General features: G+C 38.4%; 1 protein-coding gene across 4 annotated transcripts; it reads left to right on the top strand.

The window, feature by feature from the left end:
- The first annotated feature begins 1056 nt into the window (after positions 1-1056).
- Positions 1057-22368, top strand: FBXL3 (F-box and leucine rich repeat protein 3). Of its 4 annotated transcripts, XM_032314168.1 has the most exons (6): positions 1342-1449; positions 2689-2858; positions 5963-6311; positions 9109-9231; positions 12428-12599; positions 19867-22368. In XM_032314168.1, coding segments are annotated over exons 2-6 (1290 nt in total). In that variant the 5' UTR covers positions 1342-1449; positions 2689-2856; the 3' UTR covers positions 20511-22368. The 4 variants fall into 4 exon arrangements, with proteins under 4 accessions (XP_032170061.1, XP_032170060.1, XP_032170059.1 ...); XM_032314170.1 differs by lacking the exon at positions 2689-2858 and having other exon boundaries at positions 1057-1449; XM_032314169.1 differs by lacking the exons at positions 1342-1449; positions 2689-2858 and adding an exon at positions 1185-1267.
- Positions 22369-23510: the final 1142 nt, after the last annotated feature.

Here is a 23510-nt window from a genome sequence, read left to right on the forward strand (position 1 = left end):
TGGGGACCACTGCTTCCAGGCTCTAACACATAGGTCAGATCACGGAGAAGACCTCTTGGGGTGAAAAATCACTTTCTTTTTATTTGGGGGGGAGGCGAGAGGGACGGTGTATGATTCAAGTCATGATTTTGTACCCAAGGATATTTCTAACTTTAAGAAAACACAGCATCTAAAACCCCACACTTTTAAAACAAGTTAAGCAGGTAGCACTTAGACACAAAGACTCCATGACTGACTCAAGGCTTCACCTGTAGGTTATCTTTTAAATAACCATCTTCTCCTTTATACTTCCTCATTGTGTTTCAGAAAGCTGTTTACAAATTTCAGTAGTCCCATCCGACTTTATAAAGGTGGTTTTTAACAAGTAGTAACTCTGACGACCCAAAGCGTTTTTTAGAGAAATTGGAAAATACAAATATTTTAAGTAGAAAAATCATTCGTAATCCCAACGTTAACACTGCCAACCATTCTTCCCTGATCCGCCGCAGCTTTATGGGGTGATGGACACTGGGGAGGGTATGTGCTATAGTGAGTGCTGTGAACTGGCTAAGACTGACCGTTCACAGAGCTGTACCCCTCAAGCAAATGATACATTATATGTCAAACGAACAACAACCCCTTCTGGACTTATGCCGTGTGTCAGTTTTCAGAGACTGTATTTAACCCCTCGGGCTCCGCGGCGCAGGCGTGGCCTTCCCAAGCCCAGTGCCGCAGCACGCAGGTGAGTCCGCTGTAATCCGTTACAGGTTATCTTTTTGCGGAGATGCAGCTGTGGAGTTGTCCCCAGCTGCGGAGACACTCCCTCCTTTCTCCCTTCCTGCTCCACCTCCCTAAACTTTCCAGTTTCAACCGCAGATAGCTTTTCAGCCATCTAGCCAGCTCCAGCCCTCCCACACTGGCTTCAAAACGAAGAATCCCCTAAAAGTAGCAGTAGCGTCTGGGGGAGGAAGACAACAGACTCCTGGAACCTGGAGGCGGAGGCCCCCAGCTGCACCGAGGGTGCGCGCTCCCGGCGGGCGCAGCCCACTGCCGCCTTCCCCCGCCCTCCGCGGGCGCGCCCCAGCGGAGACGCGCCGGGGAAAGCGCGCGGCCGCGAGCCCCGGACGCCATTTTGGAGTCTCTGTCTGGGCCGAGGCGGTTGGGAGCTACGCGGTGGCCGCGGCTCGCTGAAGGAGTCTTTCGCGACGACAAGGCGTCCCGGAAGGAGGACGCGGGCAGCGCGGGACTGCGAAAGAAGGCTTCTACTGGGGCAGCCAGAGCCGCAAAGGTGGAGCCGGGTTGGCGCTCGCCGCGGGACCAGAGTCTCGGATGCGGGCGGAGCGCGGCGGACCGCGGCGGCGGGAGCGCAAAGCCGGGCTCCCGGGGGGCCTCATGTGAGAGCCGCGGGACCAGCCGCCGCCGTCCCCAGAGCCCGGGGTGGTGTGTGGGGGAAGCCGCCCCCGGCAGCAGGTAACGGCGGGAGGGGCAGGGCCCGAGCCCCCCTGTGACGGCGGGGCTGGGGTGCGTCCGCCGACCTTCGTGGGCGGCAGGGCGGGTAGGGGGCGGCGGGTCCCGGGCGCGTGCTCGCCGCCCCTCGGGAGCGTCGGGTGGGGCGCGGCGCCCAGACCTCGGAGCCTGCTTGGGGGCGTTTCCCCGCGACGCCTGCTTCAAAACATGTCAACAAGGCGTGGTGCGTGTGCGGGCTCGGGGCCGCTGTCGCCCGCTTCTGTTACCCTTGGCAGGGATTGGTGACGGGGACCGTGGAGCTTGCGCTGTGCCGGGCTCTTCCCGGCGTGGGCTGTGCCGGTGCGTGTAGTGTGGAAAGCGAGGGGCGTTAAGACGTCAAAACAGACTGCCCTGGGTGGAGCGCGTGAGAAATGTCAGGGAGAGCCAATCCTTGGAGGTGGCGCAGGAGGAGGGGACGCTGCGGCCCCGTAGCCAAGTGGAAAACTTGGCCAACTTGTGATGAGCAGCTTCGCGCCCGCCTTAGGCGTGGGCAGCGTTTCAGGTGGAGTTGCAGACCGAGAACAGGAAGCAGCCTATTAAATGATTGACCTGCATGTCCGAGCTAAGAGGTTAGATTACCATTATTTTGTTGTTGATGATACCCAATCCAGTGCCCCAGATCTTTTAATTAGTTTCTTTTTTTTTTTCGCCTTCTTTTGAAATATTTATAAAAATGCCGTCCACTCCGAGTTTCCTGCAAATGACTGTACACACATTGTCACCACCTCACTCTTCCTACCATTTAGTTCCGAGAATTAATCTCTTCCCACTTTTTTATTTCTTGCATTCCTGCCAAAGAATGCAAACTAATTTTGATATTCATGCAAACTAATTTTGATATTCATGCAAACTAATTTTGATATTCATGCAAATTAATTTTGATAATCGTCAAAGCAGAACAGAAACGGAAAGGGAATGTGATGCCAAAACAGGCTTTTTAGAGCGTACTACAAATGGGTTTTTTTTTAATTACAACATGCACAGTTTACTAAAAGTGCTTAATACACATGGTGGACACAGCTGAGTGTTTTCCTCAGCTCTCCTGATGAACCAGTTTACTGCATCTTTCAGAGTGTATGGAAATACTAAGAATTAGTTCAGTAACTCCCTGTGCTCTGCTCAACTGGTCTGTAGTTTTTCCTCATTAGTGTTTTTGTTTTTGTTTTGTTTTGTTTTTCCTTTGGTGCATCATGATAATATCAGTCCCAACAAATGTTCTTGGGGCCTAAGGTGCATGAATTATTTGGGGCCTGGAGAAGTTGCAGTTGGAAATGGAACTGCTGGAGCCCTGAAGAAACCTGATTTTGGTGCTCTACAAAGTGTCATTGACATTTATTGTCCAGCTTCTTCCTCTGCACTCTTCCTGTTCAAATGTAAGAGGTGTTTTCACTTTGACTAAAAGAAGGAGATTAATACTCTATTGATGTAAATTTTTTGCAGACTGGTGGATACTCTGAATTGTTTAGCTTTCTTTATACAGAAGAGCTTCATGTGTACATAGGTTTAATTAAATACTTTTAGAAGCAATATAAACTTTTTTTGCATGAATAAACGAGATCATCTTGGAAAAGATTGACATTTAAAAGTTTTATTAGGTGCCTACAGTGTTCTTTTATTTTCATGCATGAATGAAAATAATACAGAGAACCATTTTTATCAGCATTTGGCCTTGCATTTTTTTCTGTTGCTATATATACTATAGTTCTGACATATTACAGGCTTTTGTTCAGGTATTCATAAACTAGTAAGTGCTTAAAATATACTTTGGCAATCATACAGTGTTATATCTAGTTCAAGAGATACTACTATTCCTCAGTGTTGCATATGTCTTTTTTATATGTCACCTTTTTTTCTCCACTCAACTTGGAAAGATATTGAAACATACTTAAAATGGCTGTAGTGACAAAAGAAAGTAACTATTGTTAGTATCAGCAAAGTGTTAGCAAAGATAATTGTGTAAATAAGGTTGTCATTTTATTTTTGTTTATATATCTCTATATTCTAAAGTAAAACGAATCATTCCATGTGTAAGTTGAGTAATTATGGTTTTAGAAGATTTTCTCCAGAAACAGACAATCAGCATTGTATAATAAGGAGTAGTAGTTATAAAGACAGCTTCATTCTTTTTTGAACTCTGCATCTCAAAATTATGAGTAGTTGTAGGCAGTCAGGAGAGAAATTATAAGCCAAATTATGAGTTCGCTGGGTAGCAGACTCTTTGTTCTTTGACCCAAATTTTCTATGCTAAAATTAAAGTAAGCCTCCAGGATAAGGTAGAGCTGAAAAATGGGTCATAATGACAGTGTTACCTCAGCCTCTAGTGGGACATTATTCCTAGAAGAGGTTTTTTTTTTAAATATTAAAGACTATATTGTAAATTATACCTTTTCTCTAAAAGGTATAGTAAATTTCTTTTCTCTAAAAGGTATAATCAGCCTTTTCTCTAAACACATTAAAAAATATATTCTTACATTAACACGTAAGTTTTAATCTTTCATAAAACTACCCTCTTGCCATCACCTGTGTCATTCTGTTTTCTCCTTTCCCCTCCCCTTTTGGTTGTTTACTTTAACTCACATATTTGGAAGTAGGATCAGTGAGGAATGTAGTTCATTTATTGCACATGGGCTAAGACCTGGGCACATTTTTAATGGCATGAAGGGGACTTTGCCATTCTGTTTCCTTTCAGCCCCCAGTCCTTTCACAAGTTTTGCTGGCTGCTGGATAGAGAGCGTCTACAGAGACATATTTGGTTAAGAGTCATGCATATGTACATCCTTCATCCCACACAGAAATCAGAAATTCTTGCACACTCATATACCAGAAGAAGGGAGTTTGGAGCCACAAGCCATTCTTTGCAAAAGCTGTGACTCCAAATCACTACCCTGCCAGAACTATTCTCTAGAGATAAAAGTGTTGCAGGCCTAACCTAATAGGGGTACTAATGATTGGTCTGCACTTACTCCTTTAGTTTGGATCATGCAGTACTTATTTTTTAATTTGGAGTACTTATTTTTTATTTATTTATTTATTTATTTATTTTTAATATTTTATTTATTTGAGAGAGAGCATGAGCGAGGAGAAGGTCAGAGAGAGAAGCAGACTTCCCATGGAGCTGGGAGCCCGATGCGGGACTCGATCCCGGGAATCCAAGGATCCATGACCTGAGCCGAAGGCAGTCGTCCAACCAACTGAGCCACCCAGGCTTCCCATGGAGTACTTATTTTTTAGTTTAGTACTTATTTTTCTGAATAACAAATCAAAACAAGATCTCTAAAAAAAAAAAAAAAAGACCTCTTTATCTGATTACACCTGTAATGCCACCACTATTATAATCCTATTACTATATTATTAATGTAATACAATACAGTATAATTCCGCTTTTTATAGTTAATTAATACGGTAAATCTACATCCAGTATGTGTTTCTCTTACATAAGCATGTGTTCTTGCACTTTCTCACACATACTTCATTTCTGTGTCACACACTAATGTCTTTAATGCTGGATTGCTCTCCTGTACCTGAGTTCAGCATTCTCTATCTCTTTTCAAGCCCTAATGGAGTTTAATTCCTCACAAGAACCCTGTGTGTTTTTATCCCCATTTTATAAACTGAAGTGCACAGGAAGGTCAGTCAAGTAGTTTGTTCGAGGCCCTAATGCACAGGAAGGTCAATCAAGTAGTTTGTTCGAGGCTAGAACCAGTGAGAGATAGAGCTACAGTTCAGAGCCAGGGAGCTTGATTCTAGAGCCCATTCTCTTAATCATGCTACTGTTTTGCAACAGTGACTATTTCAAAGAAATGAATGAAGTGAAGGTAGTACATATACACAGAATAAATACATAACCTGGTTCAGAAATACAACTTAGGGTAAATTTTGCAGTAGTAACTGATATGTTGGAAGAAGAAACCACATTTTGGACCAAACAATGCATAGTAGGGGGGTGGATTTGCTTATTTTAAGCAAAGATTGGGTCTGGTAGTAACGCATATCACAGACTATTCATTGTGGAAAGATCTGTTGGCTATTTAATTCAAATCCTTTCTACAGGTTCTTGGGACTGTTGTCTCCTTAAATTTAAGAACTCAAATATAGCAGGTATCCTTAGATGACTTTTAAGAAACCTTTGGGAAGTGTCACTGTAGATTCTTTTTTATATTCCTTTTAGTTGACTGTAGTTTTTGAAATAGAATTCTTGGTTTAGTTTCAAAATCATGATACTTCCCCTCCCCCAAGTAGTATAGTATAAACAGATGTTTAAAAACACCTGTATAGAATATTTAAATAACAGTTGGTCTCCACTGGCATTTTTCATTTTATTTTGTTTGATATTCTCCTTGAATCACTGATCCAGTTCTTTCTGCATGTTTGTGTTTCTATTTATGAACATATATATGCATCTCAGTGACAGTGAGTATTGGATATATTTTTATTCAAAAGTTAAATGTGGAAAAAAATGATGCATTTTTCTGAATAGGATGAAACGAGGAGGAAGAGATAGTGACCGTAATTCATCAGAAGAAGGTACTGCAGAGAAATCTAAGAAACTGAGGACTACAAATGAGCATTCTCAGACTTGTGATTGGGGTAATCTCCTTCAGGACATTATTCTCCAGGTGTTTAAGTATTTGCCTCTTCTTGACCGGGCTCATGCTTCACAAGTTTGCCGCAACTGGAACCAGGTATTTCACATGCCTGACTTGTGGAGATGTTTTGAATTTGAACTGAATCAGCCAGCTACATCTTACTTGAAAGCTACACATCCAGAGCTGATCAAACAGATTATTAAAAGACATTCAAACCATCTGCAGTATGTCAGCTTCAAGGTAATACTTTAAATCTTTCTTTTAAAAAAAGAAAAAAAGCATATTTTGTTTTGGCTTTTTTGTTCTAAACCAGTATGTCTTCCCCTGTCTTTAGAATATTGCCTTTTTAGGGCGCCTGGGTGGCTCAGTGGGTTAGAGCCTCTGCCTTCGGGTCAGGTCATGATCCCAGGGTCCTGGGATCGAGCCCCACATCGGGCTCTCTGCTCAGCGGGGAGCCTGCTTCCTCCTCTCTCTCTGCCTGCCTCTCCGCCTACTTGTGATCTCTGTCTGTCAAATAAATAAATAAAATATTTTAAAAAAAAAAAGAATATTGCCTTTTTAGAGAAAGTTCTTAAAAGATTGAGAATTATAGCATACGTTGGAAGCTGTGAGAAATAATTATATTTGAGCTAAATTACTCCACTGAGTCATAATTACTGTTGATTTTTTTTAAAAGAACAGAAGTAACATCTAAATAAGTATAAATCATTTACCAAAGCTGACAGTCACATTGCATTATTGTTAATTTGAGGAAAAAGAAATGTACAATAAAATAAAAAAATGTGGAGATTATGATTGACCAAAACTTAATTGCTATTACTATTTAATAGGGACTGAATTCTGGTTATTGATGGCTTTATGATATGGGATCTTCAAATAAAAAGGAGATACAGAAATACTATGTAAAAGGTTCAGAAGAATATTAGAGAGAAATAGGCAAAGGTGTTTGGAAGAATGCCATGTTTATTTCTTTTTCATTGCCAGAAGGGACATACTGGAATTCATGCAGTGACGAGAGAAATGAAGTTGGGTGGCTTTTTGAGATGTCTAGAATAGTTTAAGGAATCACAGTGGTTTATAGGAGTACAGAGGCTTATAATGTTTTGTTCTGAGGATAAATAATGGAACATAGACATGTTTACTAAACCTTTAACATACCTGACAGTTGTTGAAAAGGAACACATGGCATACCTGATTACCCATAGGTAGCAGTTGTTAAATAGGTCAGAGTAAACCTAATTAAAGCAGTGGTTCTCAACCCAGAGTTCTTTGCCAAAACTAGTCTTGACTGCTCTCAAAGTTGTCATTCCTTCTTAGATAAAGATTACCTGCTTATTCTTCCATATGTATCTGAAGAGGAGGAGAGGGGTGGTGATAGGAATGGTTGGGTGCGTTTGGCTGTCTTCCCAGAAAAATGCGCAAAGGCTCTTAGTCTGCTGGGGATATGATTGCTAGCTTTATCAAGGAAAAATAGAAGATGCCTATTAATTGAGTTTTGATTCTAGATAATCAACAAATAATATTTAGTGTAAATATATTCCATTCATTATTTGAGGCATAATACTTACTTAAATGGATGTCCTGTATGTTACCTGGCAGTCCTAACTGAGGGTAAGGGTGAGGGAATGGTGAGAGAATCAGACAAATCCCAGAACTCCTCAAGTGTTGTCCCTCCCCCCATCTCCCCATGAAGAAAGCTCAAGAACCTTCCTTCGGTTTCAGTCATCTTTGAGTTGTCTGAGAGTATTCTGTCATAAATTTGAGAAAAGATGAGCATAATAACATTAATCTCATAGATCTAAAAACCACTTCATCCAGGGGTTGGCTGGGTCAGTGTTACTTACTCCTTTACAGCCATATGACACAGTTCAGCTGTATCCAACTTGCATAACCCTTACAAAACCATCTTTCTTGTAAGTTTAAACATTTTTATTAGGGATTATTTATTTTCCTGAGAAAATAATTTCTTATTTACCAAAAGAGCCATACCGTAAGAGTCTCCTGAGCTCTCCTGATTATATGTGTGTGCAGTTTATCACTAACTAGACCAGATAGGCGTTAGTAATTATGAGTATAAAACAGTGGTTCTCAAACTTTATGTGTATCATAAACACCGGGAGTGCTGGTTGAGACAAAGATTGCTGGGTGCCACCCCCAGAGTTTCTGACTGAGATGATCTGGGACAGGCCTGAGAATTTGCATTTCTAACTGGTTCCCAGGTGATGATGATGCTGCCGGTCTAGGGAGCACACATTAGGAACCACTTCCTGTAGAAATACTTAGTCAAAGAAAAGTACTATAAACAGCTCTGAAACAGTTCGCAGTTTTACAGCCAGCTCTTCAGAACATTTTTGGATTAAGGTAGGGTAGGTACATCATTCTAGAAATGAAAGTCATATTACTTTTAACTGTTCTCTTTTAAGATGTTTTTTAGCCCATGGAACAACTAGAGCTCCTTCTCATATCCCACAGGAGTTTTTGTCCATATTACTCTTCCCTAGGAAATGTTTCTGTGTGGGAGCAGCTGCTTCTTATTTGGTTCAGATTTTCATGCTTGACTGGTCAGATGTCCTCATTTTACTTCACATTCATCTTTCCGTTAATATCATTAGTGATGAATCCCAGGTTTTGATTAATTTGAACCTTTTGAGTAAATATTCACTTTCTGGTGCCTTGAAACCTGTGTACCGTAGACACTGGTTTTGCATGTAGAATTAGATCTATTACCAAATAATGTAATTATTTTTCAAAAGCTATAAATTCATGTGTTCCATTGGATTATACATTATATAGTCAGTTTGGAGTAAATCAGCTTAAAAATCAAGTCCTTTATTATATCATAACAAAATTTAAGTCTTGACAGTTGCACTTAAAATTTTTCAAGGAGACTCAGAAAAAGCTGACATTGTACATGAGGGTATATGATTGAAAGAATAAATATTCTTTGTAATGTAATTAATAACTTGCTTTTGTAAAATTAAGATTATGCAGAGAAATGTAAATATAGGCATGGCTAAATTATCTGTTCTTTTTTAAGGTGGACAGCAGCAAAGAATCTGCTGAAGCAGCTTGTGATATATTATCACAGCTGGTAAACTGCTCTTTAAAAACACTTGGACTTATTTCAACGGCTCGACCAAGCTTTATGGATTTACCAAAGGTATTTGCTGGTTTTGTTACTGGTAGTTACTGAGAAATCGAATGAAGCCCTGCCCATTTCTTGTAGTGACAACGGGAGTGTAAGAAAAATAGTACACTCATTGGAAAACTGGTTACTGTTTAGATTGTAAGGCAATAGGATTTTTTAAAAAGCTTTTCCTTTTTCTGATCACCTTGTGCTTCTTGGTGGGAAAAGTTAAGAGTGAATAAATTTGCAGAGGGTGGGGTGTGTGGGTGGCTCAGTCGGTTGAGCCTCTGCCTTTGGCTCAGGTCATGATCCCAGGGTTCTGGGCTCGAGCCCCCCCATACGGTTCTCTGCTCAGCAGGGAGCCTGCTTCCCCCCCCCCACCCCTGCCTGCCTCTCTGCCTACTTGTGATCTCTGTCAAATAAATAAATAAAATCTTTAAAAAAAAATTTGCAGAGGGTTCAACAAGACATCTTAAAAGAGACTAAGTAAAACTGAGAAGCATATTAGAAAAAAGGCATATAGCAGCTCCTTTTTGGACTTTCAGAGCAGATTGGTGAAATTTTAATCAAAGAAAAGTAGACAGTGCCAGTAGTGAGAACATGTATAGCTTAATTATAAAATCTTCTGGTAATGGGTAAAGATTTATTCTTGGGCAAAAATTATTGCAGCTTGGATTAATGCATAGATTTTATTTAAAGAAAAGTTTTTTTGTTTTTTGTAAAGAGTGAACTATTTATATTTATATATATGTTCCAACATAATCCTACATGTAATTAGATGGTGTCTCTAATAACTAGTCTCTTAAAATAGAAAAATAAATATACATTTTTAAAGATTTATTTAGTTTATTTTTATTTATATTTTTTAAAGATTTTATTTGACAGAAGGAGAGCATAATCAGGGGGAGCAGAAGGCAGGGAGGGGGAGAAGCAGGCTCCCTGCTGAGCTGGGAGCCTGATGGTGGGGCTCAGTCCCAGGACTGGGATCATGACCTGAGCCAAAGGCAGACACTTAACTGACTGAGCTATGTAGGCGCCCCTATTTATTTAGTTTAGAGAGAAAGCACATTCTAGTGGGAAGGAGGGGCAAAGAGAGGTGGAGAGGGAGAGAATCCCAAGCAGATTCCTCCCCCAGCATGGAACCCAATGTGAAGCCCGATCCCATGACCTCAAGAGCTGAAATCAAGAATCAGATGCCCAACTGACTGAGCCACTTAGGTTCCCCAAGTGTGTGTTTTTGGAAAGGCAATTGATAAAGGTCCCCTAAGTATGTTAGTTAATGTTGGGTAGATTAGCATCTAACAATAATTTGAAAGGTTTTTTTATCAGAGTACACTGCAAACTAAAATCTAGATATCCATTTAACACACCTAACAGTTTAATTTACAAGGGTGATTTAGGAAGAAATCGTATTCAATTGAGTGTGTGTTATAACCCAGGTGGTAATAGAATGGAATATCAGTGAGAAATGTATCACCAATTGATTAAAAGTCTTATTTGATGTTATTTTTTGAGAGAGCAAGCAGGAGCAGCTGGGGTCAGGGGCAGAGTGAGAGGGAGAGAGAGAATCCTAAGAAGGTTCCACACCTCAACGTGGAGCCCAATATGGGGCTTGATCTCATGACCCTAATATTATGACCCGAGCCCCTGTGCACCCCTACTTGATTTTTTTAAATGGTTCTTTACATACATTTGAGAGAAAATGTTTTCCTCATTTAAGATAAGGGGATGGGTAAGATATTCTGTTCAACATTTTAAGAATGTAAGTATGTGAGTCAGAGCACTGTGGTTCTCAAACTTAATGTGCATGAAAATCACCTGAGAAGCTTTGAGATTTTAGATTACTTTCCCTATCCTGAATTTCCCCCTTCCTTTGAGCAGTACAGGAGATTCTGATTAAGTCAGAGTACTGACTTATATATAGGAAATTATATATTCTGAATTTATTTTCTATGTACCTAATTAAAAAGCAAATGTGTACATTAGTAGTTTTTCTTTGGGTACTGTGATGCATCTGGTAGGAGTTCTCCCTGCCTCCACCTTGATCCCCATTTTGGCTCTTGTCAAAGATTGAAATAGGGTGTTTCTATATCTTGGAAATCCTGGGAGAACAGAAGAGAACATAAAAGAAGTTGTATTTGACCAGAGATAAATCTGAGGGAAATGGGGAACGGACAGTAATACAGTTGTGAGTATGCTAATGACATGTGACTGTACAAGGTAGAATTGAGGTTGATGTCAAAGTATTAGGAGAAGATAGGTCAAAATTTAATTAGTTAACTAGTTATTTAATTGTAGGTTAAAAGAAAGTTAGGGAATGTGACCATGAAAATGGTGTGTCATTGTGTTAGCCTGCCCTCATTCCTTTTAACTGCTGTAGTGAATTTATAAATAAAGCTAAGTGGAGGGTGAGATTGGTTATGTAGAAGATGATGTTGGAGCATATGTCTACCTCTCTTTCCTACTCCTGAATTCCTCGTCCATTGGTTTAGCTGATTCCAAGTTACGTATGCTGACCATGCTTTAATTCCTGCTATTCTGCAGTGGTTCCTTTAGGTCAGATTCCAACATAATTATATGTATATAATAAATGCAGTAATAATAATTGGTACATTTGTGGGGAAATATATTGGAATAAAATAGCTTGAAAATATTGTAGATAATTGAACATATTTAAAGGAGTTTTAAACTTGGAATTTTGTTTAAGTATGATTTTTCCTTATTTTAGAATCAAATTTTCTATGAGCTTTTATATTCCAAGTGAGTCTTTCATAGCTTCTGAGTTTATTTTTATTATAATTTTAATGATTATGCTAATAATTATGAATGTTTTAATGGTCATTATCAGACCAAAAAAAATGCAGTGCAGTGTTATAAAACAATGGAATAGGGTTTCCAGATAAGATGATACGAAGTATCTGAGAGGTATTTTCATCCTGGATTCCGTAGTTTGTCTTTTTACTCACCAGTGACAGTTGTGATTTAGAGACGCTCAGCCTGAGGCTTAAAATCTCTTTCTTCTGCAACTAAAAAGCTTTTCCTCAAAGATAACAAATAGTCACCTCTCTTTTTTGCCATATCTCCAACAACAAGGTGGAGGGATGCTACCCCTAAAATAGTTATGGAATATATCATTGGGGTTTAGATGGATCCTTATGTGAATTACATGAATACCCCTCTATTCTCTTCTATGAAGATTGCAACTGTTTAATTTTTTTTTGCTTTTCAGTCTCACTTTATTTCTGCACTGACGGTAGTGTTTGTAAACTCCAAATCCTTGTCCTCGCTTAAAATAGATGATACCCCAGTAGATGATCCATCCCTCAAAGTACTAGTGGCCAACAACAGCGATACACTCAAGCTTCTGAAAATGAGCAGCTGTCCTCACGTCTCTCCAGCAGGTGTGTTGTTTTTTGCCAGATAACATGTTAGTAAAATGTATTGATGCACTTATCAAATTAAAAACTGTGATCATTAACCTCATAGATCGGTCAATATTATTTCATCTTTTTTGGATAAATATTTAATATTAATGTCATAATGCAATAACATAAAGTCTGTGGCATTCCTAACCTAAACACTTAACTTTCACTTATTTTCTACTCTTATTTGGCAACTTGTGTCCAACATGTTCAAGAAAATGGACATACTAAAAAAAAAAAAAAAAAGACAGTATTAGATTTGCCTAAGGTTGCCCATTCAGGTAAGATAGAATTTACTCTAATTGTAGTTGAGCCAGCAGGGTGTAGGTTTTGAATCAGAGCAATTTCAAAATTGCTTTTCTTCTCACTGTGTAGAAGGAGGAGAACTATGCTAAAGTCGCCACCTTAGATTTTGCAAAATAACCCTTTTCTTAAGTTGAGTTTTAGAGCTGAGAGCCCATTAAATGGGGAATAGCATTATGAAAGCTCTTTCCAACTTTTATAGAATTTTCTAAGCATTACTACATTATTCAGTTTGAGATCTTTTAAATTCCAAATGGTTCGTATTGTAAATTAAGTATAAACTTGCACTTGGTATATGTGCTGCCAAAGCGAGCACTAAACTTGCACTTGGTATTACTACTCCCTGAGGCTTCCATTCTGACACATCCTCCCACTGTTGACATCCCTCCCAGTCTTTGGGCTGTCTTATTTGGGAAACCTATTTTTAAGACTGTTAAATCCTTGATGTCCTTGCAGGATACTTCCCACCTTCTTACCATGACTAAAGCCTGGCTTTCCCCCAAGAAAATGATTTCCTTTTGGATGGAGATTACTTACTTGTTGTCCATGTGTCCTACATGGAGGGTCTTGGTGATTGGAATGGCTAGGTGTATTGCAGTATTTCCCTAGTTGATTCTGCCCCTTCTAGATTACTACTGAAAGTAATAATCTAATAAAAGAGAATTTAAGAAGAATGGACCTTTGGCACTTAATTCTAATGTGACCTTGGTCACATTTTCTGTCTATTGTATAGGTTTGCTGTGAGAGCATGGTCCACATTTCATAGCTTCATAACGTACAAGGTCCTTTTTATCCTTACCTCCTCCTGTCTCTTTAATCTTGTTTGCTATTCATTTACCTTCTGCTTTTACTTGACTCCTACATAACTGTGGTTCTTAGTCCCTGTGTGTGCATTAATACACTGTACTTTGTGGAATTCAGTTTTTCTCCCACTTCTTCCTCTGGCTAACTCCAGGCCTGCCTTCAGAATTCTGGTTTTGTTCTTATTTCCTCCTCTCTGGTTTAATTCCCCCGTGTGTTGTTTCCATAGTATTCTAAACATAACTTACAGTACTTCCCATACTAGACTATACTAAGAGAGCTGTTAGGTCTCTAGTTTCTCTGTGAGACTGTGAGTTCATTATTCTCTTTATCCTAGCCCATCCCCTGTTCATTTACTTTTATTAAATATATACACATCAATTCTGATAGCATGTATAAACTTGTATGGTCTTACCTAATGGCTTTGGGCAAGTTGATCGGAAAGGGAAATGAATGAGAGTACTTGTAATGCTTTTTAATTTAAGAGTATAACCGTAGAGAATTTCACTTTAAAATTTAATATATTTGCATATTTTCTTTCTGTCCATATTTTGCATATTGGGACTATTCTTTCTCTAAGTTGAAATTAAGGGCTATTTTCTATTCTTTTTTCACTGAATATTTTATCAGACTTTTTTCCCATTTCATATAGTACTTATAATTGTCTACTTGCTTGATCTAGGCACCATTTGATACTAGTGACTTGACTGATACTGTATTCTTGATTTTCCTCCTCTGATTTTTCCTACCATTTCTTTTGCTGATTTTTCTTTTCATTCCTTAAATTTTGGTGTTTCACTCTGTTCTGTCCTGGGTCTTTTTTTGTTTTACTCTGCACTCTGGGCTGTGCATGGTCATCTGTGGCTTCAGTTTCATTCTGTATGTTAACACTTCCCAGTTACAGTTACTCTGGAACTCCAGAGCAATGTGTGGAGCTGCCGGTGGCCCAGTTGCTCTGGAGTGTCTCACTGGTACTTCAGACTAATAATGAACTTTCTTTTCTCTCTATCCAAATCTCTTGCTTTGTCCTGTGTGCTGTCTCCGTAAATGGTACCATCCATCCTAGTTGTCAGAGACCTGGCCGACATCCTTGATTCTTTCCTGCCCTTTCTTTCTTTCTTTCTTTCTTTTTTTTTTTTTTTTTAAGATTTTACTTATTTATTTGACAGAGATCACAAGTAGGCAGAGAGGCAGGCAGAGAGGGGGGATTGGGAAGCAGGCTCCCCGCTGAGCGGAGAGCCCGATGCTGGGCTCGATCCCAGCACCTTGGGATCATGATCTGAGCTGAAAGCAGAGGCTTTAACCTACTGAGCCACCCAGGGGCCCCTTTCCTGCCCTTTCTATATCCCTTCAGTCACCAAGGTCTGGTGACTCCCATCATTAAAGTATGCCTTGAATCTCTAGGCTAGGAATTGAAGATTTGTGTCAATCCCTTCTCCAGCCCCTCATTCATGTTGCTGAAGCCCTAAGCTGCAGTGTGGTGGTATTTGGCATTGGGTTGGGAGAGTAGTTAGGTCATGAGGGTAGAGCTCTCACAAATGGGATTAGTGCCCTTGAAAGAAGAGACAGGAGAGGGGCACCTGGATGGCTCAGTGGGTTAAGCCACTGTCTTCGGCTCAGGTCATGATCTCAGGGTCCTGGGATCGAGCCCCACATTGGGCTCTCCGCTCAGCGGGGAGCCTGCTTCCCCCCACCCCTGACTGCCTCTCTGCCTCCTTGTGATCTCTGTCAAATAAATAAATAAAATATTTTAAAAAAAAAAAAAAGAGGAGAGAGGATCTGTTTTTCACTGTGTGAAGACTCAGCAAGAAGGTGTCCACAAGTCAGCAAGAAGTACGTTGCTCGCCAGAACCTAACCATGCCATTAACATCCTCATGTTGGACTTCCAGGCTCCAGAACTATGAGGAATAAATGCTTATTACATAAGCCACCCTGTGTATGGTATTCTGTTAAGCAACCTGAACTAAGACACTCTACCTTTCTTCATCTCTACTCTTACTACTCTAGTACAGGCCCCCATCTTTGTGTCTTTATATGCAGTGCCCTCTTTTTTTTTTTTTTTCCTTTTGAGATTTACTTATTTTAGAGCAAGAAAGTGACAATGAGAGCATGAGTGGGGTGGGGAGGAAGAGCAGAGGGAGAAGGATAAGCAGACTCTGTGCTCATTGAGGAACCCAATGTGGGGCTCGATCTCATATGACCCTGAGATCGTGACCTGAGCTGAAGTCAAGAGTCTGTCTGATGCTTAACCAACGGAGCCACCCAGGTGCCCTGCTGCAGTAGCCTCTTACAGTGATATCTTAACTTGCAGCCTGCTCTTCTTTAATGTGATTTCCATGTTACAGATAGAATAATCTTTCTAAAATACAAATCTTGATTTTTTACTCCAGTTTTCTTCACTACTTGTCACTATGCTTTATGTAAGATCTCAACTCCTTATCGAAGCTGAAAAGGTTCCCATATGATCTAGCCCTTGCCTGTATATTGGGTTTCATCCATAAAGTGTTACCTTACTTGCATCACTGTATGTTGAGCTCTTAGAAGGCTTGTGTTTTCTTCCATGTCTGGGTGTTCACACAGGAAATATTCACTTTCCTTCTCCCTCACTTGATCTTTCTAATTCTTTGTCTCATTGTGTTAGTTCTAGGAAATTTCCTGGATTCCCTTGTTACCACTCCCAGAACATTCTTTTTTTTTTTTTTAAAGGATTTTTTTTTAAGATTTTATTTATTTATTTGACACAGAGAGAGAGAGAGAGATCATATGACACAGAGAGATAATAAGTAAGCAGAGAGGCAGGCAGAGAGAGCAGGGAAAGCAGGCTCCCTGTTGAGCAGAGAGCCTGATAGTGGGGCTCGATCTCAGGATCCTGAGATCATGACCTGAGCTAAAGGTAGAGGCTCAAGCCGCTGAGTCACCCAGGCACCTCTAGAACATTCTTGTTTCATTATCTGCTGCCTTCTCTCAGGATAAAGATGTTTTGTTCTATATGTCAAGCACTGGACTTATGGTCCTAAGTCCAGTGCTTGACATGTAGACACTAATAAAATATCAGCGGAACTAATCAACATTTAGTTACTCAGTATTCTGTGTTGTTGATAAGCCAATGTTAGTCTTATAATTCTTTAAAGGTTGGATACTTGTTTCTACATTTTTGCTGTGGTTTAAAAAATGAACTATTTTGGCACCTAGCAGCTTGCTTCTACTAATTTCTTCCATAGGACAGAGGGTCTGAATCTTTTTATGCTTTTTACCATTTTTTCTTCTAATTGAGTTCTGTGAATTTATATAATACCACCAATAATGAATTTCTGTACAAGTTATAGCATGTATCAGTGTTTCATTTCTTTTTATTGCCAAGTGATACTCCTTTGTATGGATATATACCACGTTTATCTATTGTTCATTTGATGGGTATTTGGGTTATTTCCACCTTTTGACTGTTACAAACAATGCTGCTGTGAAAACTCATGTAAGATTTTGTGTGGACATAAGGCTTAATTTCTTTTGGGTATATACCTATGAGTGGAATTGGTGAGTCATATAGTAATTGTTTGAGTTTTCTATTGCTGTGTTAACTAACAACTGCAAATTTAGTAGATTAAACCAACACTGATTTAGTAGGATCACAGTTCTATAGTTAGAACTATAGGCCTTGCTCAGTTAGCTTATCTGCTTAGCCAGAGAAGTTCTTGAGTCTGACTCCTTTTCTGCAACTGGCTAGAGCAAACTCAACTTTTGAAGGGCTCATGTGATTAGAGTCAAACCACCTAGACAATCTTACTAAAGCCAGCTCTACAGTATAACATAACAGAATCATAGAGGTGGTATCTTACCACATTTACAGGTTCCAGGTGGTTACATTGTGGAATCTTGGGGATCACTTTTAGAATTATGCCTGCCACAGCTGCTTTAATAGTTATCAGATGGTCTCTCAGTTTCTTTTATTTACATCTTTGGTTACCATTCCCCATTTGTTTTCTTTTCATATTGTTTGTATTTTTTTTTATATTATTTGTATTTGTTTTCTTTTTATATTAGGCTTTATGAGATTGTAAAGAATAGATATCAGGTTATCTTGGGTAATGATTTATTTCAAAGTATATACACACCTTATGGAGAGTGGAAACTTTGCCATGGCTGAATGCTGTGGCTGAAAGCACAGATGTCATTATGTTACATTTTATGTTATGTTATGTTATGTTATGTTATGTTATGTTATGTTATGTTATGTTATGTGTTATGTTATGTTATGGAAGCCTGGGTAGCTCAGTTGGTTAAGCATCTGCCTTTGGCTTAGGTCATGATCCTAGCTAGAGTCCCAGGATGGAGTCCCGAACTAGGCTCCTTGCTCAGTGGGGAGCCTGCTTCTCCCTCTGCCTCCTGCTCCCTCTGCCTGTGTTCTAAAATAAATGAAATCTTTTTTAAAAAATTAAGATTTTATTTATTTTAGAGAGAGTATAGTGGGGGAGGAGCAGAAGGAGAGGGACAAATAGACTCTGCACTGAGCGTGGAGTCTGATGTAGGACTCGATCTCACAACCCTGAGATCATGACCCAAGCTGAAACCAAGAAGTAGACACTTAACTGACTGAGCCACCAAGGTGCTCCAGCACAGATATCCTTTATCCTCTCTTTTGTGACTCTTAACACTGGTGATTCAGTTTATCTCTTCACTGATTGTATTGCCTATATTCTCTTTCCACTGCTATTAAACTTTATCTTATTGGTCTCTCTCTGTCTTGTCACTTCTCAAGCAGTAGTTAAGCACATGAACTTAAGAGTCACTCAGTCTGTGTTTGAATTCCAGCTTTGCTGTCTTTAGCTGCATCAGCTTCAAAATAGAAATAATACTTATTTTTCTAGATTTTTTTGAGTATTCATGGGATAGCATCAAGTATCTGACATACCATAATTACACAATAAATAGTAGATAATGTGATGTGTGTTTTGTTTCTATCCTTGTTTCTAAATACAAGAAATAAATGGTTTGAATGGATCATTTATCAAGTAGTACAGGCTCTCTGGGGTAGAATTTTTATACTAGGCCATTTCCGAGATCAGGTACTCACCTTTGGTAAGATCTGCTGATAGGGGTTTGGGGCAGTTCTGAAGCACAGTGCCCTGAGTTTAGGGAAACATTTATAGAACTGCTTTCTGGATATGTTAGAATATGTTAATTATATTTAATATTTCCATTCATGTGAATTAGTTACCTTGGACTCATTTATCTAGTGGTATCTTGCACTATTAGCAGTTAAAACTCTTTGTTGCTCACCTATTAGAAATATTTTTTTTAAATTTGTCTAATTTTTTTTAAGTTACATTGATTCTTTTATATGGCTTTGCCTTTTTTTTTCTTTTTAATTAGGATTAAGTTTTCAGTTTAAAAAAATGTCCTTTGGCCTCTATAGCAATGATCACTTAACTTTTCTTGGCTTAACTTACAAGTTGGGTGTTAATAATAAGTTTTCTAAAGAATATGGCATTGTCCATGCATAACTAGGGTAAACTTTACTAAGTAAGTTATGGAATATTAACATATAGCTAACGCTTGAGCAACATGGGTTTGAACTTTGTGGGTCCACATGTGGTTTGTGTTTTTTTTTTTTCCAATAAATACAGACATATACTATAAATTAATTTCCTGTTAAGATTTTCTTAGTATTTTCTTTTTTCTAACTTTGTTGTAAGAGTGTAGCACAAAATATATTTAACAGACAAAATATGTGTTAATTGACTGTTATCACTAAGGCATCTGATCAACAGTAGACTATTAGTGAGTAAGTGTTGGAGGAGTCAAAAGTTATGCACAGATTTTTAACTGTACAAGGGTCAGTGTCCCTAACCTCAGTGTTCAAGAGTCAACTGTATTTATTAATAATTTATGATGTAAGTTGTTAAGTGAGCTTCACGTTCTTTTTAAGGTATCAGATTTACTGTCTCATTGTTAATAGACAGAATTAGTAATAGGTTTTTGAATGTTTGACTTTCTGCTCGTCCAACCATATAACTAAATTGTAGTTTTATGATCGGAAAATATGTAAGCCTTTATTGTGAGACATGTACTTGATTAACTTTTTTGAACAGATAATGAACTTGTACAAAAATCTGTAAATAATTAGGTCTTTTTTCTTTCAAGGTATCCTTTGTGTGGCTGATCAATGTCATGGCTTACGTGAACTGGCCCTGAATTACCACTTGTTAAGTGATGAATTGCTGCTTGCTTTATCTTCTGAAAAACATGTCCGATTAGAACATTTGCGCATTGATGTAGTCAGTGAGAATCCTGGACAGACACACTTCCATACTATTCAGAAAAGCAGCTGGGATGCTTTCATCAGACATTCACCAAAAGTGAACTTAGTGATGTATTTTTTTTTATATGAAGAGGAATTTGATCCATTCTTTCGGTATGAAATACCTGCAACCCATCTTTACTTTGGGAGATCAGTAAGCAAAGATGTGCTTGGCCGTGTGGGAATGACATGCCCTAGACTAGTTGAATTAGTAGTATGTGCTAATGGATTACGGCCACTTGATGAAGAGTTAATTCGCATTGCAGAACGTTGTAAAAATTTGTCAGCTATTGGACTAGGGGAATGTGAAGTCTCATGTAGTGCCTTTGTTGAGTTTGTGAAGATGTGTGGTGGCCGCCTGTCTCAGTTATCCATTATGGAAGAAGTATTAATTCCTGACCAAAAATACAGTTTGGAGCAGATCCATTGGGAGGTGTCCAAGCATCTTGGTAGGGTATGGTTTCCAGACATGATGCCCACTTGGTAGACTGAATGATGTAGGACATGATGAATAGCACCTTAATATTAAGCATATTGTATTATAATAAGAGTTTATATCCTGTAGTTCTGATGTAATTCTATTTTGTGGCATGGAAATTTGATACCTGCATTGAATATGTAAGGATTGTTTATTGGAAGACCCATGGACCAGTTTTGGTCAGAAAACTTCATCTTTTTCTTTAGCCTAATGGCAGTCGAAGCTCAGAAAAAGTTTTTAAAATGTGGTTCAGATCTGAAAGTAATAACCAGTTATTGAAGATTAATAGTCTGAAAGAAACAAAACCTGTATCTTACAGTATCTGAGAAGTAAGTACTAATAGGTTTTCCAAAGTTATGTTCTCTATGCATTTTTTAAAAATGTAAACTTGACATTTTAGGGTCTTCAGTTATACATACACCTGTTATAAGGTGTTTACTATAGCTCAGGACAGAGCATTTTGTGAGAAAAATGTAGGATATGTCATATTGAATGAAAAAGATTGGTTGAATGTTCTGAAATATGTTACAGAGCTGTTTAAAGAGGTATGTATAGGTAATTGGATCTCGTAGACAACTGGAAGTGTCACAGTGGTTATAGAAGGATAATAAACAGAGCCAAGATCAAATTAAAAGAAAAAAAACAGGAAGGGAGGCAGTATTTAACTTTGTATAAACTTTCAGGTTTGCTCTATAATCTGCTAAACCATATAAATTCTCTTCTGTGATGTTACTATGTATGTGACACTTTGAGGCATCCTATGTAAAGTAAGGAATGCTTTACCAGTTCTCCTTGGTTTTGTTTATCTTTGTTTAAGCTAGTTTTGAAATATACAGTAATTGAAATGAAAAGCTTATCTGTATAAAAAAGCCAAATTGAAGTAATTAAAGGTAGAACTTTAAAATGTTTATAAATTATTTCCATGAAAGAATATTATTCTCCAGTGAATTTTAGTGATGGCTCATTTTTCCATTTTGGAATTAAATAGTTACGTAAGCAGGGCTTTCAAAAACCATAAAAGGAGCACCAGTGTACAGGTTAGCATAAACAAGTAAACTTAAAAGAGGATATATTTAAGTTCATAATCATATTTTTGAGTAAATATTGCTCAGTGGACTGGAAAATTTTAATAGAAAAATGTCCTAAGTTTTGTGATTGTTAATTTGGTTAAAACGCTGTTTTATATTATTTAAGTTAGGTAGCATTTTTATTACTTTCATATGAATAAAAGGTAATCCACACGTTGCTGTAAAAATACTAAGTTTGGGGCTACATTTAGTTTTTTTAGGTATTATATAAGCTTTGATTCTGAGCACTAGTGCTAGTAGAGACCACCTTTCCTAAGGGAAATTAGAAGTGATTTACCCCAATTAACTAATAAAATAATGCTTGAAATATTTGGAAAGCATCTTGGTAATTATGGAAACTAACAGTCTTACATATCTAATCTATTTTTTAAATAGATTACCTTCCTAAGAATAAAGTAAAAGGTGATTTTTCAAAGTCTTGGTATTCTGGCCACATATAAATGAGAAGAAAAAAGGCTGATCCAGACTTGGAAATTAAAAGCAATTACTGTAATATTTTCCCCTCTTACTAAATACTAATAGCTTTGTACAAGAAATACCTGTGTTAGTGGATGAAGCTTTTTTCCTTGAACAACTTTGGACAATGGATTTGACAGTACATAATGAGTTCTACTAACCAAAGCTTTATTTGGAAATGTACTTTTTTGTACAAATTGAATATTAATGCTTGAAATACTTAAGTCACTTTATAAGCAAAATGCGTAGCACTTACTTTGTTTATACTGTAAAGTATATGTTAAATGCTTTTATCAATTTGAGAATAAAGATAGTTACTAACACTGTTGTATTATTTATAATTTTTTAAAACTACCCTAAAATACATACTTGGTTTTCCAACAAGTTAAGCATACAAACTTAAGGATTTAGTTTTGGATTTGTATTTGATAAATACAGTGTTTAATATTAAGTTTATGGTAGAATGACTGTTTTGAAGATGTAGTAAGTTAAGGCAAGTGAAATCTTTTCTTGAGATAAACTCTGATGACCAAAGTGATAGGAAATGACCATGAAATGTCAATTTAATTTTCAAATTGTGTAAGGAAAATGGTTAAATTAAAAAGAAGAGACTGTGCTTTTAGAAGAATTATAAAACAGGTGTTTTGAAATAGAAATTTTTTTTTTTTAAGATTTTATTTGACAGAGAGACAGTGAGAGGGAACACAAGCAAGGGGAAGTGGGAGAGAGAGAAGTAGGCAAGGAGCCCAACGTGGGGCTCTGAGGACTCCCAGATCGCCACCCAAGCCGAAGGCAGATGCCTAAGGACTGAGCTACCCGGGCACCCTTAAAACGGAATTCTTAAAAGTCCTTAAACCCAGGTAGTCTTTTCATAGAGAAATGTCTTCTATAAATCCATACAATCACAATAGTTTTTTGGTTTTTTTTTTAAGTTTTATTTATTTAGAGAGAGAGCTGGGGGGAGGGGCACAGGAAGAAAGAGTCCTCCTAAACAGACTCCGTGCTGTGCACAGAGCCTCACTGGGCTCTACCTGGGACTCAGTCTCATGACTTAAGAGATCACAACCCTAAGTATGACGCTTAATGGTCTGTGCCATGCCACCCAGCTGTCCCAACCAGAATAGTTGCTAAACTATTGAGATTGTTTTATTTCCTGTCTTCACAGCTTCCAGAAAATAACTTCAGTTTCCCTTGGTAATCTGGGCTATTTTAACAATACTATCAGAAAAAACAAAAAACAAAAACGGGAACGACTAAAGATAAGTCAATTTACACATTTAAAGAAATATTTATATTTACAGAAAAGGTTAGAATAGATAAATGGGAGGGGAGGGGTTGGTGTGAAGAAGGCTCCAGGCCTGAACTAGGTCCTTTAAGAAGCTGTAAGTAATCTGTACCCCATACAAAATGGAACAGTCTTTGCAGACTCCACCTTCAGTTTGAGATTTTACTGTTAGGAAGCAGC

The sequence above is a fragment of the Mustela erminea genome, chromosome 15 (assembly GCF_009829155.1).
Source record: "Mustela erminea isolate mMusErm1 chromosome 15, mMusErm1.Pri, whole genome shotgun sequence".
Classification (NCBI taxonomy): Eukaryota; Metazoa; Chordata; class Mammalia; order Carnivora; family Mustelidae; genus Mustela; species Mustela erminea.